Source organism: Aquarana catesbeiana, linkage group LG03 (assembly GCF_042186555.1).
Source record: "Aquarana catesbeiana isolate 2022-GZ linkage group LG03, ASM4218655v1, whole genome shotgun sequence".
NCBI lineage: Eukaryota > Metazoa > Chordata > Amphibia > Anura > Ranidae > Aquarana > Aquarana catesbeiana.
Window position 1 is genome coordinate 690096238 of NC_133326.1, and position 18604 is coordinate 690114841.

An 18604-nucleotide genomic window follows, 5' to 3' on the forward strand; every position below is an offset into this window, starting at 1 on the left:
TTGCGTGGTCATGCAACACTGTACCCAAATGAAATTTTTATCATTTTTTTCCCACAAATAGAGCTTTCCTTTGGTGCTATTTGATCACCTCTGGGTTTTTTATTTTTTGTTAAAAAAATTAAAAAAAAACGATTTTTAAAAAAAAAAATAGAAATATTTTTCTCCTTTATTGATGTACAGTGATGAGGCTACACTGATGGGCACCGATAGGCTGCACTGATGGGCACCGATAGGCTGCATTGATGGCCACTGATAAGGCAGCACTGATGGGCACTGATAAGGTGGCACTGGTGGGCACTGATAGGTGGCATTGGTGGGCACTGAGAGGTGGCACTGATGGGTGGCACTGATGGGCGGCACTGATGGGTGGCAGTGATGGGCACTGATGGGTGGCAGTGATGGGCACTGGGGCACTGATCGGCACTGGTAGGTGACACTGATAGGCAGCACTGCTAGGTGGCACTGATGAAAAACAATTACCGATCTTCTGTTTAAATCACGTGATCTGCTGTCATTTGTTGGAAGCTGATCTTGTGTTAAGGGGTCGGGATCGACCCCTTACTCCGATCTGTGATCACCCGAGTCTCACTGACTCGGTGATCACAGCGCGCTCCCTGCAGGGGGCGCGCGGGGAGCGTGCAAAGGGGAGGACATCTATTGACGGCCTCCCGGCAAAGTAGATCCGCGCTGTAGCCGTCATTCGGCTATAGCACGGATCTGAAGGGGTTAAGATACTCTTTAAGCCATAACCATGTGTATAAGATATAAAGATCAGTCTAACGTTATGTCACCGAAACCATTTATATCAGATATGTTTGCCAATGTTATCAAATGTAAAATGAAATGTCCTGTTTATTTTTTCCTTTGGTTTAAATTTAAAACTATTGTTTTTTGTATGCTCAAAGTTGGTATTTTATTTGTTCAAAACCAAAATCATTTCTTAAAATTATTTAGTATTTTTGTTAGGTGAGGTCAAGAGGCTTAATTATTGTCTGTTATGTTTTAGGTCAAATTATCCTAAAAATGTAAAAAAATAAATAAAATAAAAATGTATTTATTGTTATTTATTTTTCAGGGGAATGCAAGGTTAGAAAAATGTGAAAACATTGTATAAATAATAATAAGAACAATAATAATAATATTCTATTTTGGCGCTTTTGAAAAAAAAAATCCGCATTATCGATGTTTGAATATCCTTCACATTAAAGAATGTGTGAGTTCAACCAGACTCAGATCATGCAAATTAGACTACTTGGATTTCAAGGTCTTCATAAATTTAGGGTTCTGCTGTTCATGGTGTTCCTTCTAACATACTTCATTATACTAAGTGGGAATTTATTAATAATAACATTAGTGGCAACGGTTGACCAGCTAAAAATTCCAATGTTCTTCCTTGTTAAGCATTTGGCTACATCTGATGTCCTACTGACCACCAGTGTCTTACCGATGACTCTAGAAGTCATTATCAAAGATGAAGTAAGAGTATCACTGTATGGCTGCATCACTCAACTTTATGTTATTGGTACTTGCAACTGTTCACAATGTTTTATTATTGCTCTCATGTCCTACGATCGGTATTTGGCTATTTGTAATCCCTTACGCTATTCATCCCTTATGAACTCCCATGTTTTTTCCCAGTTGATCATCGGTTTATGGGTCTTGGTTATCGTTTTAATGTTAAGTGAAATGATTGTGCAATTTCAATATAATTACTGTGGCCTTAATTCTTTAGACCACTATTTCTGTGATTTTGGACCTCTGGTTAAATTGTCTACCTCTGACACTTCTGCTTTGATGCTCCAAGACTTTGTTATTTCTTTTGTTACAATATTTTTGCCATTTACATTTATTATTGTAACATACATCTGTATTTTAGTCACTATTCTCAAGATATCTTCCATGTATCGCCAAAGAAAAGCCTTCTCCACTTGTAGTTCACATTTGGCCGTGGTCGGTGCTTATTACGGAACATTATTCACTGTATATTTGGCTCCATCTCATGAGAGTTCAACCAACATGAACAAATATGGGTCCCTCCTCTACACTGTGGTGTCTCCATTGATGAACCCAATCATATATAGCCTGAGAAATCATGAGATCAAGAGGGGTCTGCAGAAAATGATGGTTACTTTTAAGACTTTCGTCAGGAAGTAAATCAATTGTACATCCACTTGCTGACCAGGTCTTTTCTGGAACTTTTTGTATACAAGTTTAAATCAGTATTTTTTTGCCCAAAAATTATTCAGAACCACCAAACATTATATAAATATATGTTTTTTTTTTTACCAGAGATCCTGGAGAAAAATAATGGTGATTGTTGCAATATTTTATGTATTTTATTTGCGCATCTGTCTTTTAAACACAATTTTTTTGGGTAAAGATACACTTTAATGAATTAAAAAAAACAGTAAAGTCAGTCCAACTTGTTTGTATTATGTGAAAGATGATGTTACACCGATTAACTAGATATCTAACATGTCATGCTTTAAAATTGCGCACGCTCGTGTAATGGCGACAAACTACGGCACTTAAAAATATCCATAGACGACGCTTTAAAAAAGAAATTCAGGTTACCCTTTAAGAGTTACAGAAAAGGTCTAGTGTTAAAATTATTTCTCTTGCTCTAACGATCGTGGTGATACCTCACATGCGTGGTTTACATATGCGGGAGCGACTTACACATGCGTTCGCTTCTACGTACGAGCACGGAGGGAAGGGGCTCTTTATTTATTTATTTTTATTTATTTTACTTTTGTTTTTTATTTACCGGTATTTAACTTTTGTTTTTTATTTTCACACTGTCCCTTTATTTTTTTTTCACAAGAGAGCTTTATTAAAAGTAAGTAAAAAGTATTACATTATAAATGGTAATATACAACTTGCACAACAAAAGCGTATACAAACACAAACAATAACAGCGTATATAAGCACAAGATATTCATGATAGTAATGGTTAGAGTACATGAATTAAGTTTTGGCTGTGGACAGAAAATATAAAAAAAAAAAGTATTATTGTGGGGTAAAATACATAAATAAAATCCAAATAAAATCAACATTTTTATTCCTATTACAAAGAATTTAAACATCCCTTGTAATAGAAATAAGCATGACAGGTCAGGCCTCTCATTTACCTTTAACCACTTCAGCTCGGGAAGATTTACCCCCGCCCCCCTTCATGACCAGGTAATTTTTGTGTGATACGGCACTGCGTTATTTTAACTGACAATTGCGCAGTTGTGCAACGCTGTACCCAAACAAAACTGCTGTCTTTTTTTCCCACAAGTAGAGCTTTCTTTTGGTGGTATTTGATCACCTCTGCGTTTTTTTTTTTTGTGCTATAAACAATAAAAGAGCAACAATTTTGAAGAAAAAAAAATAATATTTTTTACTTTCTGCTATATAACACATCCAAAGAAAAAATGTAAAAAAATCTATCAATTTAGGCAATGTATTCTGCTACAATTTTTTTGTAAAAAATCTCAATAAGCGTATATTGTTTGGCTTGTGCAAAAGTTATAGCGCCTACAAACTATGAGATATTTATGGAATTTTTTTATTTTTTTCTATTTTAATAGTAATGTGACATTAATACAGTGCTAAAAAATATACACTGTCACTGTACTAATGACACTGGCTGGGAAGGTGTTAACATCAGGGGAAATAAAAGGGTGTGCCTAAAATGTGCCTTAAATGTGCTTGCTTACTGTGGGGGAGGTGCTTGTACTATGGGAAGGCAGAGATCTGTGTTTCTGCTTTGCAGAAACACAGGATCACTAGATTCCCTACTGACAGAACGGAAGTCTGCTTTGTTTACATAGGCAGACCGCCATTCTGCTTCTGTCCCACACGATCAGCGAGTACCGGTGGACATCAAGTCCGCCAGACCCGCTGATTGTCTCTCGCTGTGTCCAATCACAGTGGTAATGGGTCACCAGCGGCATGCATGCATGGCCCAGACCAGGGGTGCAGGATCACGTACAGGGACATGATTCTGCACAGGAGAGACGCCTTGCTGCTATATATATATATATATATATATATATATATATATATATATATATTTATATTTATACAGTAAACAGCTGGCAAACGATTAAAAGCAAAAGAAGGAAAAAATGTTTTTGACACTGACTTAAAAAAAATTCATCTGTTTAAGCCTGAGAACCTGAAGTGATGTCGGAGGTCACTCCGGCCTTTCAAGGGCATAGAGCCCAGTGGGGGCCATCTTACCTGCACTCGACTTCCTGCCTATCAGTCAACAAGTCAGATTGCTTCTGGGTTTACTGGCGGCTCCGGTAAACTCTGAAAACGGCCTGAAAGCAGCAGGGGGGGGGGGGCATCTCTCCCGCCTCTAGAAGTAATCCTGTGCCAAATCTGCCACCAAGTGGATATTTACCTAATAGACACAGCAGTAAAATTAATTTAAGGACTACTTTCAGAAATTACAGAAGGCCACAAGTAGACAATTAACATGGTTGTAAACCTCAGCCATGAAATATGATCCAGAGCACTAAGTGCCATTTAAGTCCACTGCTGTCAGCATAAGTCACTTCTGACAAGTTTTCCTGACTTGAAAAAAAAGGTGACAGGGGAGGGACCTCCAGCTGATTTTCAGCCTCAGCTGTGTTTCTGTGTGAAGGGGGGTATGCTCTCTCCCTCCAATCAACTCCCAGAGCTCTGCTAACTGAGCTCTGCAGAGTGTAATTTTAGCTCTCCGCCCCCTGTTTTGTGAAAGCTCAGACAAGCTGCATAAATTCTGGACTTTGAATGGATGTAGAGGAAAGTAGACTGCAGAAAAATGGGTACAACTTATATAAGAGGATTTGTTTCATCCCTGTGTATCACATGAGGCCAGTCACTTCAAAGGGTATATATAGAAGGGTTTACAACCACTTTGAGTCTGCCTGACAAATATTCATGGTCTGATGTGGAAAAGATTTGGATTTCCATAGGCCATTGAGTCTTATACTTAGGGATGGGCTGTCTGTTCGGGTCGAACATGAGTTCGACTCGAACATTGGCTGTTCGTGTTCGTGGCAAATTCGAAAGCCGCGGAACACCCTTTAAAGTCTATGTGAATAATCAAAAGTGCTAATTTTAAAGGTTAATATGCAAGCTATTGTCATAAAAAGTGTTTGGCGACCTGGGTCCTGCCCCAGGGGACATGTATTAATGCAAAAAAAGTTTTAAAAATGGCAGTTTTTTGGGGGCAGTGATTTTAATAATGCTTAAAGTGAAACAATAAAAGTGAAATATTCCTTTACATTTTGTACCTGGGGGGTGTCTATAGTATGCTTGTAAAGTGGCACATGTTTCCCGTGTTTACAACAGTCCGAGAGAACAATGACATTTCTAAAAGAAAAAAAAGTCATTTAGTACTAGCGGTAGCGCCGGCTGCTATAATGACTTGTCGGGTCTCTGCAATACTCATAAAAGTCATTTTAAAAAATGGCCTGGGATTCCCCCACAGTGCATTACCAGGCCCTTTGGGTCTGGTATGAATATTAAGGGGAACCCCAAACCAAAATTTAAAAAAAATGCGTGGGGGTCCCCCCAAATTCCATACCAGGCCCTTCAGGTCTGGTATGGATATTAAGGGGAACCCCGCGCCAAAATTAAAAAAAAAACTGTACCAGGCCACATGCCCTCAACATGGCAAAGATGTCCCCATGTTGATGGGGACAAGGGCCTCGTCCCCACAACCCTTGCCCGGTGGTTATGGGGCTCTGTGGGCAGAGGGCTTATCAGAATCTGGAAGCCCCCTTTAACAAGGGGACCCCCAGATCCCGGCCCTCCCTGTGTGAATTGGTAATGGGGTACAAATGTACCCCTACCATTTCACAAAAAAGTGTCAAAAATGTTAAAAAGACAATAGCCGGTTTTTGACAATTCCTTTATTAATGTCTTCTTCTTTCCCCGCTTCTTCTTCCATCTTCTTCTGGTCTTCCTTCGGTTTTCTTCCTCCATCTTGTTCTTCCCCTGCTTCTTCCTCTGCTTCTTCCTCTGGTCCTCTGCTTTTTCCTCCGGTGTTCTCATCCGGCATCTTCCTCCGCGGCTTCTTGTTCCCCGCTTCGCTCTCCGGACGATCTTCCTCAATGGGAGTCTCCCGCTGTGTGACACTTCTGTTCTTCTGACAGTTCTTATATAATTGAGGGCGGGGCCACCCGGTGACCCCGCCCCCTCTGATGCACGGGGAATTTACAGGGACTTCCCTATGGCTTTCCCTGTGGTGTCAGAGTGGGGCGGAGTAATCCGTTACGTAACCGGGTGAATCCCCCTCTGACATCATGGGGAAAGCCATGGGGAAGTCCCTATGAAATCTCTGTGCGTCAGAGGGGGGTGGGGTCACTGGGTGGCCCCGCCCTCAGTTATATAAGAACTGCCAGAAGAACAGAAGCATCACACTGCGGGAACCTCCCATGGATGTGGATCGTCCGAAAGAACGAAGCGGGGAAGAAGAAGGCGGAGGAAGATGCGGACAAGAAGACCGAAGGAAGAAGCAGAGGATCAGAGGAAGAAGCGGGGAAGAACAAGATGGAGAAAAGTAAACCAAAGGAAGACCAGAAGAAGATGGAAGAAGAAGCGGGGAAAGAAAAAGGACATTATTAAAGGGATTGTCAAAAACCGTCTCTTGTCTTTTTTAACATTTTTGACACTTTTTTTGTGAAATGGTCCCTTACCAATTCACACAGGTGGGGGGCCGGGATCTGGGGGTCCCCTTGTCAAAGGAGGCTTCCAGATTCCTATAAGCCCCCCACCCGCATACCCCCACAATCACCGGGCAAGGGTTGTGGGGATGAGGCCCTTGTCCCCATCAACATGGGGACATCCTCCCCATGTTGAGGGCATGTGGCCTGGTACGGTTCAGGAGGGGGGCGCTCTTTCGATCCCCCCCTCTTTTCCTGCGGTCTGCCAGGTTGCGTGCTCGGATAAGGGTCTGGTATGGATTTTTAGGGGGACCCCCACGCCATTTTTTTTTTAATTTTGGCATGGGGTTCCCCTTAAAATCCATACCAGACCTGAAGAGTTGGACCTCTTCGGACTTTTTTTTTCAAAAATTCTGACGGACCTAGAAATAGAACATGTTTTAAATCTTTCCGACGGAATCAATCCCTATCGGGAAAACCGATCGTCTGTATGCTATTCCGACACATGCTCTGAAGCAAGTACGAGACGTAAGCTATTGGCTACTGGCTATTGAACTTCCTTTTTCTAGTCCCGTCGTACGCGTTGTAAGTCACCGCGTTCTGGACGGTCAGACTTTGGTCGGATTTTGGTTTGACCGTGTGTAGGCAAGACCTTTTGAATGGAATTCCATCGGAGTTCAGTCGGAGAAACCTTCGGAGTTTAATCCACCAGCAGAACCGGTCATGTGTGCATTAGATTTATATAGTAATGAAATACGAGTTTTCTTGAGCGCCTTATTAAAGCCTTTCCGCAAGAGCAATTTCGTATATATCCTCTCTGTAACTAACATTGAGGTAATATATTTATTTATTTAATTAAAAAAAAATTAAATAAGCTCCTGAAGAAGGGTATTGCGAAACATGTAGAGCTTACCTATCATTACAACTAGGGATGAGCTTCGTGTTCGAGTCGAACCCATGTTCGACTCGAACATTGGCTGTTCGGTCGTTCGCCGAATTCCGAACATTATGGGCCGTTCGTGCCAAATTCGTGTGGCGCGTCACGGCCCATAATTCACTGCGGCATCGCAGTGCATTGCTGGCTGATGATTGGCCAAGCATGCACTATGACCCGCATGCTTGGCCAATCACAGCGCCGTCGGTAGAGAGAGCTGTAATTGGCCAAAGCCAGGGTGGCTTTGGCCAATTATGGCTCATGGGGTTTAGAACACGCCCCACACTATATAAGGCTGCCTGCACGGCGGCCCTGTGTAGTGTGTTCCGTCGTGCTTAGATAGAGGGAGAGAGACAGTGTCATTTCATTTGAGTTAGCTAGATTAGGCAGGACAGTCAGTGAGTTAGCTGCACTTATAGTGTATTGTGTATATATATGCATCCCAGGTGTTGCATATATATATATATATATATACACTGTATTCAGTTTAGCTAGATCCGTTCCTGTTATCTTCTTACTGACAGGCAGGCTTGTCTTGTTACAGTATTTACAGCTACCTGAAGAAAATTGCTGGTGTTCTTTTGATCCTATCAGTACCACAGTCAGGCAGCTAGACTATTTACAGTTAGTGTAGTGCGTCCTGCTCACAGTGTTCAGCTAAAACTACAAGTTAGTATAGTGAGACCTCTGCACAGTGTTCAGCTAAAACTACAAGTTAGTGTGGGGCGTCCTGCTCACAGTGTTCAGCTAAACCTACAGGTTATTTTTTTGCGATCTCTGCACAGTGTTCATCTAAAGCTACAAGTTAGTGCAGTGCATCCTGCTCACAGTGTTCAGCTAAAACTACAAGTTAGTGTAGTGAGACCTCTGCACAGTGTTCAGCTAAAACTACAAGTTAGTGCAGTGCGTCCTGCTCACAGTGTTCAGCTAAAACTACAAGTTAGTGTGGTGCGTCCTCCTCACAGTGTTCAGCTAAAACTACAAGTTAGTGCAGTGCGTCCTGCTCACAGTGTTCAGCTAAAACTACAAGTTAGTGTGGTGCGTCCTCCTCACAGTGTTCAGCTAAAACTACAAGTTAGTGCAGTGCCTCCTGCTCACAGTGTTCAGCTAAAACTACAAGTTAGTGTGGTGCGTCCTCCTCACAGTGTTCAGCTAAACCTACAAGTTAGTGCAGTGCATCCTGCTCACAGTGTTCAGCTAAAACTACAAGTTAGTGTGGTGCGTCCTCCTCACAGTGTTCAGCTAAAACTACAAGTTAGTGTAGTGAGACCTCTGCACAGTGTTCATCTAAAGCTACAAGTTAGTGCAGTGCGTCCTCCTCACAGTGTTCAGCTAAAACTACAAGTTAGTGTGGTGCGTCCTCCTCACAGTGTTCAGCTAAACCTACAAGTTAGTGTAGTGAGACCTCTGCACAGTGTTCAGCTAAAACTACAAGTTAGTGCAGTGCGTCCTGCTCACAGTGTTCAGCTAAAACTACAAGTTAGTGCAGTGCGTCCTGCTCACAGTGTTCAGCTAAAACTACAAGTTAGTGCAGTGCGTCCTGCTCACAGTGTTCAGCTAAAACTACAAGTTATTGTAGTGAGACCTCTGCACAGTGTTCATCTAAAGCTACAAGTTAGTGCAGTGCGTCCTACTCACAGTGTTCAGCTAAAACTACAAGTTAGTGTAGAAGACCTCTGCACAGTGTTCATCTAAAGCTACAAGTTAGTGCAGTGCGTCCTGCTCACAGTGTTCAGCTAAAACTACAAGTTAGTGTGGTGCGTCCTCCTCACAGTGTTCAGCTAAACCTACAAGTTAGTGTAGTGAGACCTCTGCACAGTGTTCATCTAAAGCTACAAGTTAGTGCAGTGTGTCCTGCTCACGGTGTTCAGCTAAAACTACAAGTTAGTGTGGTGCGTCCTCCTCACAGTGTTCAGCTAAACCTACAAGTTATTTTTTTGCAAGCTCTGCACAGTGTTCAGCTAAAGCTACCTGTAGAAGGTTGGTGGTGTTTTCCTGATCCTATCACTACCGCAGGCAGCTAAAAAAGCTACAAGTTAGTTTTTTGCGAGCTCTGCACAGTGTTCAGCTAAAGCTACCTGTAGAAGGTTGGTGGTGTGGTGTTCTCATACTACAGGCAGGCAGTTGATTTTGCTAGCTGCAGTATCAGTACATATATATATATATATATATATATATTTAAATAAATATATATATATATATATATATATATATATATATATATATATATATATATATATATATATATATCCCAGCTTAGTGCAGCTACAGGCCATTAGTATGTCTGGAAGGCCAAGAAGGAGAGGCAGACAGTCACAAGCCAATAAGAGAGGGCAAGCAGGCTCTGTGTCTAGTGCTGGTCGTGGAGATGGTGCATCCTCATCAGCACATGGCCGTGGGACATGCTTGGCCTTTTCTTTGGCAGCTGGCCGTGTTGAGCCGCAACATGCGGAAGACTTGGTCGAGTGGATGACCAAGCCGTCCTCATCCTCCTCATCCTCTCTCATCTATGCTCAGGGTACTTTGTCTGGCAAAGCAGCGGCCTCTTCCCTCAGCTCAATGTCATCAGTGACTCCTTCCCTAGCCCCAGCATGTCCTCCCGAGGAGTCCCTCGAACTGTTTGACCACAGTGTTGGGTACATGGTCCAGGAGGATGCCCAGCGTTTGGAAGGCTCTGATGATGATAATGAGCTCGATAAAGGCAGTAACATGAGCACGGACAGAGGGGGTGCCCAAAAAGGACAGCAATCTGGCAGTCATGCTCCCCCTGCTGCAGCATACTGCCAGGTTTGCTCCAGTGATGAGGAGGGAGGGGATGATGAGGTCACTGACTCAATGTGGGTGCCTGATAGGAGAGAGGAGGAGGAGGAGGCGGCACATCACCAACGAGGCTGGATGCCCTCCAGGGGCCAGCCTAAGGGCAGCACATTGACTGCATCACACCCCAAAGCTCCACATGTGCAGGGTGCTGCAGTCTCTGCTCGTTATTCAAAAAGTTCTTTGGTGTGGGCCTTTTTTGAGACGAGTGCATCAGATCGCACCACTGCTACTTGCAACATATGTCTCAAGCGTATCTCGCGTGGCCAAAACATCTCCTGCTTGGGTACCACATGCTTGACCAGACATATGCTGACCTGCCATGCAGTTCGTTGGCAAACGTATCTAAAAGACCCACACCAAAGAACAAAGAGGACCTCTCCTTGCTCCTCATCAGCTGAGATCTCCCACCCCACTATACCTTCAGTCCTCTCTGAGACCTGCACTGAGAGGAATGAAGGTGTAGAATTAGGTGTGTCACAGCCAAGTACTTGTGGGCAATCTGCTTTTGGTACACCAACGTCAGATTGTACCAGGCAAATTTCCCTGCCCCAGCTGCTGCACCGCCGAAAGAAGTTTGCTCACAGCCATCCACATGCCCAGCGGTTGAATGCTAGCTTGGCAAAATTGCTAGCACTTCAACTGCTGCCTTTTCAGTTGGTAAACTCTGCCCCCTTCCGTGAGTTTGTGGAATGTGCGGTTCCTCAGTGGCAGGTACTCAAATGCCACTTTTTCTCACGGAAGGCGATCTTGGCTCTGTACCGGCATGTGGAAGGCAATGTCCATGCCTCGCTGGACAGGGCGGTCAGCAGTAAGGTGCATATTACTGCTGACTCATGGTCCAGCAGGCATGGACAGGGATGTTACCTAAGTTTCACGGCACATTGGGTGACTCTGCTGGCAGCTGGGAAGGATGCAGGACAAGGTGCAGTAGTGTTGGAGGTTGTTCCACCACCACGCCTCCAAAATGTCACTACTAATGATTGTGACACACCTCTCTCCTCCACCTCCTCCTCTTCTTCTTCCTCCATGGCCTCTTCCTGTGCTTTGTCCTCGGAACCAGCGGTGCTCCATAGCCGTTCAAGGGGCTACGCAAGTACACAGGCCAAAAGATGCCATGCGGTGCTTGAGCTGGTGTACTTGGGGGATAGGAGCCACACTGGGTCAGAGGTTCTGTCAGCTCTGCAGGGGCAGGTTCAGAGGTGGTTGACGCCATGCCAACTTAAGGCAGGAATGGTGGTTTGCGACAATGGCACCAACCTCCTCTCTGCCCTCCGACAGGGACAAATGACCCATGTGCCCTGTTTGGCTCACGTCCTTAACTTGGTGGTGCAGCAGTTCTTGGGCAGGTACCCGGGCTTACAGGATGTCCTGAGGCAGGCCAGGAAAGTCTGTGTGCATTTCCACCGGTCATATAATGCCAGTGCTCGGCTGGCGGACCTCCAAAAGGAGTTTAACCTGCCCAAGAACCGCCTAATCTGTGACATGCCCACCAGGTGGAACTCAACGTTGGCCATGCTGCAGCGGCTGCACACGCAGCAGAGGGCCATCAATGAGTACCTGTGCGACTATGGCACCAGGACAGGGTCAGGGGAGCTTGTTTTTTTTCCCCACACCAGTGGGCCATGATCAGGGATGCATGCACTGTCCTGTCACCATTTGAGGAGGCAACGAGGATGGTGAGCAGTGACAGTGCATGCATCAGTGACACTGTCCCCCTTGTCCACCTGTTGGAGCAGACGCTGCGTGGAATAATGGACAGGGCACTTGAGGCAGAACAGAGGCAGGAAGAGGAGGACTTCCTTAGCTCTCAAGGCCCCCTTTATCCAGACAGTGTTCCTGCGTGCCCGCCGATCACACAGGAAGAGGACGAGGAGGAGGAGGAGGAAGATTGTGTCAGTATGGAGGTGGAGCCTGGCACTCAGCATCAGCAGCAGTCTTTAAGGGATCAGTCCCAAGAAACACATGGACTTGTACGTGGCTGGGAGGAGGAAGCTGCGGACCATGTCGTCCTTAGTGACCCAGAGGACTCCGGACCGAAAGCCTCAGCAAACCTACGCTGCATGGCCTCCCTGATCCTGCAAAGCCTGCGTAAGGATCCTCATATTCGTGGTATCAAGGAGAGGGATCAATACTGGCTGGCAACCCTCCTTGATCCACCTTACAAGGGTAAGGTTGCGGACCTTATCTTGCCATCGCAGAGGGAGCAGAGGATGAAACATCTTCGGGAGGCCTTGCAGAAAGGTCTGTGCAACGCGTTCCCAGAGACTGGGAGGTTACAAACTCCTGTTTCTGGACAACGTGTTGCTGAGGTTTCGGTCAGTCAAAGAAGGAGCGGTGGAGAAGGTGGCCGTCTGACCGATGCGTTCAAACAATTTTTTGGTCCGCAGCCCCAAGCTATGATCGGTTCCAGCCACCACCGTCAGCTTCTGTTTTACATGGTGCAGGAATACCTAGGGGTAAGATCTGACTTGGACACCTTTCACAGCGAAAATCCTCTGGGTTACTGGGTCTTGAGGATGGATCACTGGCCAGAGCTTGCACAGTATGCAATTGAGCTACTGGCCTGTCCTGCATCCAGCGTTCTTTCGGAACGCACATTCAGTGCTGCTGGAGGCTTTGTAACCGATCACAGGGTGCGTCTGTCCACCGACTCGGTCGATCGACTGACCTTCATAAAAATGAATCAGTCTTGGATCACCACCAGCTACCAAGCACCTGATGCTGATGTAACCAAATAATTTTTATCAGATCCCTTCAAAGACTGCCTATGCTGATGCTGAGTGACTATCCCTGAGTAATTATCCTCTTCCTCCTCAATGATCAGGCTGATAGCTTGTAAGAACATTTTTGGTTCTGGGCACCACCACCAGTGCCTAAGGCCCAATTTTTCAGCCCTTGTTTAACAGGGACCTGTAATTACAATTTTTAAAGCAATACTTTGCAGCAGGGCTTGTTTCTGCATTACAACTAGAGTATCTGTGAGGGGTTGCAGTGTTGTGGCACCAGCACCAGTGCCTAAGGCCCAATTTTTCAGCCCCTGTTTAACAGGGGCGTGTAATTACAATTTTTGATGCGATACTTTTCAGCAGGGCTCGTTCCTGCGTTCCAACTAGAGTGTCTGTGAGGACTTACAGTGTTGTGGCACCAGCACCACCACCAAAGGCCCAATTTTTCTGCCCTTGTTCAACAGGGGCATGTAAATACAATTCTTGATCTAATATTTCACAGCAGGGCCCATTTCTGCACCCACCAAGAGCGAGTGAGGACTTACAGTGTTTTGGCACCAGCACCACCACCACCACCACCAAAGGCCCAATTTTTCTGCCCTTGTTCAACAGGGGCATGTAATTACAATTCTTGATCTAATATTTCACAGCAGGGCCCATTTCTGCGCCCACCAAGAGCGAGTGAGGACTTACAGTGTTGTGGCACCAGCACCACCACCTGCACCAAAGGCCCAATTTTTCTGCCCCTGCTCAACAGGGGCATGTAATTACAATTCTTGATCTAATATTTCACAGCAGGGCCCTGTGAGGGCTTACAGTGTTGTGGCCACAACAACACCTAAGGCCCAAATTTCTGCTGATTATATAGGGCAGGCCCCTACTTTCAAACATCTAACTTACAAACGACTCCTACTTGCAAACGGAAGGAGACAACAGGAAGTGAGATGAAATCTACCCCTAGGAAGGGAAATTCTCTCCTGTAAGAGTTAATATGGGAAAAACATTTCTCCTTTCCACTGATGCTTTCCAATCCTTGTTCCACAAAAAACCCCAAACTTTCAAAAAACATTTGTCATTGGGACAAAAAGTGAGGTGAAATCTTCTAAAGAGGAGGACAGACAGCAAAACAAATGTCACAGGGGTGATAACCCTTCCCTATGTTTTCCAAAAAGCTTAAAAAAGATTTTTTGGCTGGAGCTAAACACGTTAAAAATGTACCCGTTCAAAATTACAAACAGATTCTACTTAACAACAAACCTACAGTCCCTGTCTTGTTTGCACCGCCTGTATACTGCTGTTCTGAGTATATAGGGCATGGTGGCCCCACACCTTTCCTTATTTTAATTTGGGTGCGGGGTTCCCCTTAATATCCATACAAGACCCAAAGGGCCTGGTAATGGACTGGGGGGTACCCATGCCGTTTGTCTCACTGGTTTTCATCCATATTGCCAGGACCCGACATTACATTAAACCCCCAAGCAGTTTTAAATGAGATTTTTTCCTTTAAAAATGACATTTTGTGCAGGGACTGTTCTAAACACGGGAAACACGCGCCACTTTACAGGCATACTATAGACACCCCCCAGGTACGATTTTTAAAGGAATATTTCACTTTTTTTTTTTTTTTACTTTAAGCATCATTAAAATCACTGCTCCCGAAAAAACGGCTGTTTTTAAAAGTTTTTTTTGCATTGATACATGTCCCCTGGGGCAGGACCCGGGTCCCCAAACCCTTTTTAGGACAATACCACGCAAATTAGCCTTTAAAATGAGCACTTTTGATTTCGAACGTTCGAGTCCCATAGACGTCAATGGGGTTCTAACGTTCGTGCAAATTTTCGGTCCGTTCGCAGGTTCTGGTGCGAACTGAACCGGGGGGTGTTCGGCTCATCCCTAATTACAACATTGTATCCCAGCCGTCACAATTGTGTCAATGACTGGAGTTGGAGATGTCAATGTAAAATTGTATAATATTGCAGCAATGTTTAATTGTCTTTTATTTTACATGTTTACACAGAATTGTTACTGATAAATAACTTTTTTGCTTTTACTATTGGTGCCTATAAAGTCCATGTTTTCATTTCAAAGATATATATTGCAAATATTAAGATGTAGCATCTTGTACTAGATATACATACACCCACAGTACCATCCCGTGCTGGTGTATCCATTTAAATATTTATCACTCTTCCTTAAAGGCACAGGGATGCACTGGACTCCCACCGAATAGCACAATGGCAGCAAAGGTGTCCAGTGCTTCCCCTCACCATATAACCAACAGTGGAAACAAAAAGCAACTGCCCCAACCTACTGGCCTTAACAGCAAGGAGCACATGGAAGGGCAACACATGCCAAACAACAACACGCGGCCTCTGCAATGTACTCATGTGTTTGCAAATGTGTGCAAACTAAACCCCTGTTTTTAACAAGAACTGTTAGACAGGACAATTTAAGTTTGTTGCAAGCTGGCTGGTAAGTTGAGCTGGGCCTGCCTGATTGGATACAGAATGGATGTATATATACTGTAGGGGGTTCTCCTATTCCATAGTTTTGGTAAAGCTAAAGGAAATTGTACAGAGATTGTATAAGCAGATATTATGATTAGATGTCAATGGCACCCCAAATAAGGAAGCACACATTTTACCACGTGAAAAAAAACGAGGGACAAACACAACAAAACATTAGGGCTGTTGAAAATAATCGTAACATTGATGCATCGCGATTCGACCATACACGATGCGGCATCGATGTTACGACCGGGAGCAATCGATGTTTGGATGATGTCATCTTCGCGCCCCGTTATGCCCCGCCTCTGCGACCAAGCGGAGCCCAAAGCCACCGAAGAGCCGCGGGAGTAAGCCGCGCCGGCTTTTCCTGCTTGCTGCCCCTGACTGACATCATCCCCCTGCTGCCCTGCGAGGAGCGACGCTGTGTGCAGTGCACGTTGGCTGGGACATGGAGCGCCGGTGGCTGGAGCTGCTGGCGGTGGTGGCCGGCTTGTGGAGCACGGAGCTCCGAGGAGGAGAATGAAGCCGCGGCATATCAAGCCAGGTGAGGGGGCTGCATGGATGACACCTCTGCTCTTCCCCCACCTCTACACAGTGAGCATGCAGATAGGGCAATAAAACAAAAAATTGTGTGCAGTGCTTTGTGGTAATAATAAATGCACAAAAAAAGTCTTATTAAGTAGTGAATAAATATAGCCCTGAAATATATAATCTGTGATCTGATTAAAAGAAATTTTTTGTGTATTGAAAGTAATTCCAGTGCTGAGTGTTCCTTGCTGTGTCATTCCTGATTTCTGGTGAATGATTTGAACACAGCAGAGAACACTCAGCACTGGAATTACTTTCAATACACAAAAGATTTCTTTTAATCAGATCACAGATTATATATTTCAGGGCTATATTTATTCACTACTTAATAAGACTTTTTTTGTGCATTTATTATCACAACAAAGCACTGCGCACAATTTTTTATTTTATTGCCCTATCTGCATGCTCACTGTGTAGAGGTGGGGGAAGAGCAGAGGACTGTATGGATGCTGGTCGAGATGGATGTTAATTGGTTCGTGGTGACACTGGGTAGGGGAGCGCTATGGTAATAGTATTATATGAGGACAGGTTAGTGGTGAGGGGGGCAGGGTATTGGTCATCTTGGATAGGGCAGTCTGGCACCTCCCTTACCACATCCAGCAGGTCTGCAGTCTCTGACCATCTCCTGTATCATGTCTGCAGTCTCTGACCCTCTCCTGTATCATGTCTGCAGTCTCTGACCATCTCCTGTAACATGTCTGCAGTCTCTGACCATCTCCTGTATCATGTCTGCAGTCTCTGACCCTCTCCTGTATCATGTCTGCAGTCTCTGACCCTCTCCTGTATCATGTCTGCAGTCTCTGACCATCTTCTGTGGTATGTCTGCAGTCTCTGACCCTCTCCTGTATCATGTCTGCAGTCTCTGACCATCTCCTGTATCATGTCTGCAGTCTCTGACCCTCTCCCGTATCATGTCTGCAGTCTCTGACCATCTTCTGTATCATGTCTGCAGTCTCTGATCATCTTCTGTAGTCATTTGGGGGCAGTCTGGAGCTCCTCTTTAAGTTGTCTGCTGTGTTTACACTTTGCTACATGCAGAGAGTGTTGTCTTTTTTTTAAGAACAGATAAAATTTTAAAAAATGGAGTTCTTCTGACAACTTAAATTTTTTGGATGAAAATCGTGCACAGTAATCGTGATGCATCGTGAATCGTGGACCTAATAATCGTAATCTAATCTAATCGTGAGGCCAGTGAAGATGCGCACCCCTACAAAACGTGCAGTAAAAAATGGGCAAACCGCAACACATCAAAATATCCCATGAGCTACTTTACTGGATGTAGGGCAGCCCATTGAAATCAATGGGCTGCGCTATTCATGTTGCTGGAAAAAGGAGCCCAAAAATGTATGGTTCCACTACGTTAGGTGTAGAGGGCGCATAGTGCATCATCTCTGAAACCATTTATTCAGAAAAAAATGTAAATGAATCTACTCACAGATGTCCAGACTAGCAAAGCATATCAAATAGTTGCAATAAGTTCGTCCACATCACTTGCTCCAGAGACTTGGGAGGGCATCACTCAAGATCTTAGTGGCTTTTGTGTTTCATGGGTCATACCCTCGAGCCAAACCTTTCTATTGGATTTGCTGCTAAATGTAGGGTTCACACATTTTAAGCAGGGTTTGATGATTCCCTCCACAAATCAACCCCTAGGTGATTCTCTCATTCCTATACAGTGAGGGAAAAATATAATTGATCCCCTGTTGATTTTGTATGTTTGCCCACTGACAAAGAAATGGTCAGTCTATCATTTTGATGGTAGGTTTATTGCAAACAGTGAGAGACAGAATAACAACAAAAATATTGCATTTCCAAAAAGTTATTTTACTCATTAAAATGCAAATCAATTTATAAGTATTTGACCCCTTTACAAAACATGACTTAGTACTTAGTGGCAAAACACTTGTTGGCAATCACGGAGGTCAGGCCTTTCTTGTAGTTGGCCACCAGATTTGCACACATCTCAGGAGGGATTTTGTCCCACTCCTCTTTGCAGATCCTCTCGAAGTAATTAAGGTTTCGAGGCTGACATTTGGTAACTCTAACCTTCAGCTCCCTCCACATATTTTCAATGGGATTAAGGTCTAGAGACTGGCTAGGCCACTCCAGGACCTTAATGTGCTTCTTCTTGAGCCACTCCTTTGTTGCCTTGGCCGTGTGTTTTCGGTCATTATCATGCTGGAATACCCATCCACGAACCATTTTCAATGCACTGGCTGAGGGAAGGAGGTGCTCACCCAAGATTTGACGATACATGGCCCGTCCATCGTCCCTTTGATGCAGTGAAGTTGTCCTGTCCCCTTAGCAGAAAAACACCCCCAAAGCATAACGTTTCCACCTCCATGTTTGACAGTGGGGATGGTGTTCTTGGGGTCATAGGCA

At 44.5% G+C, this 18604-nt stretch overlaps 1 protein-coding gene across 1 annotated transcript; it reads left to right on the top strand.

Moving 5' to 3' along the window:
* The first annotated feature begins 1209 nt into the window (after positions 1–1209).
* On the top strand, positions 1210–2154 carry LOC141134775 (olfactory receptor 5G3-like). Its single transcript, XM_073624212.1, has one exon. It carries the CDS (start codon positions 1210–1212, stop codon positions 2152–2154), a length of 945 nt encoding a protein of 314 aa, XP_073480313.1.
* The last annotated feature ends 16450 nt before the right edge of the window (positions 2155–18604 follow it).

Excerpts from the sequence above, each read along its gene's own strand:
- LOC141134775 (XM_073624212.1), top strand. The coding sequence starts at position 1,210 with ATGTGTGAGTTCAACCAGACTCAGATCATGCAAATTAGACTACTTGGA.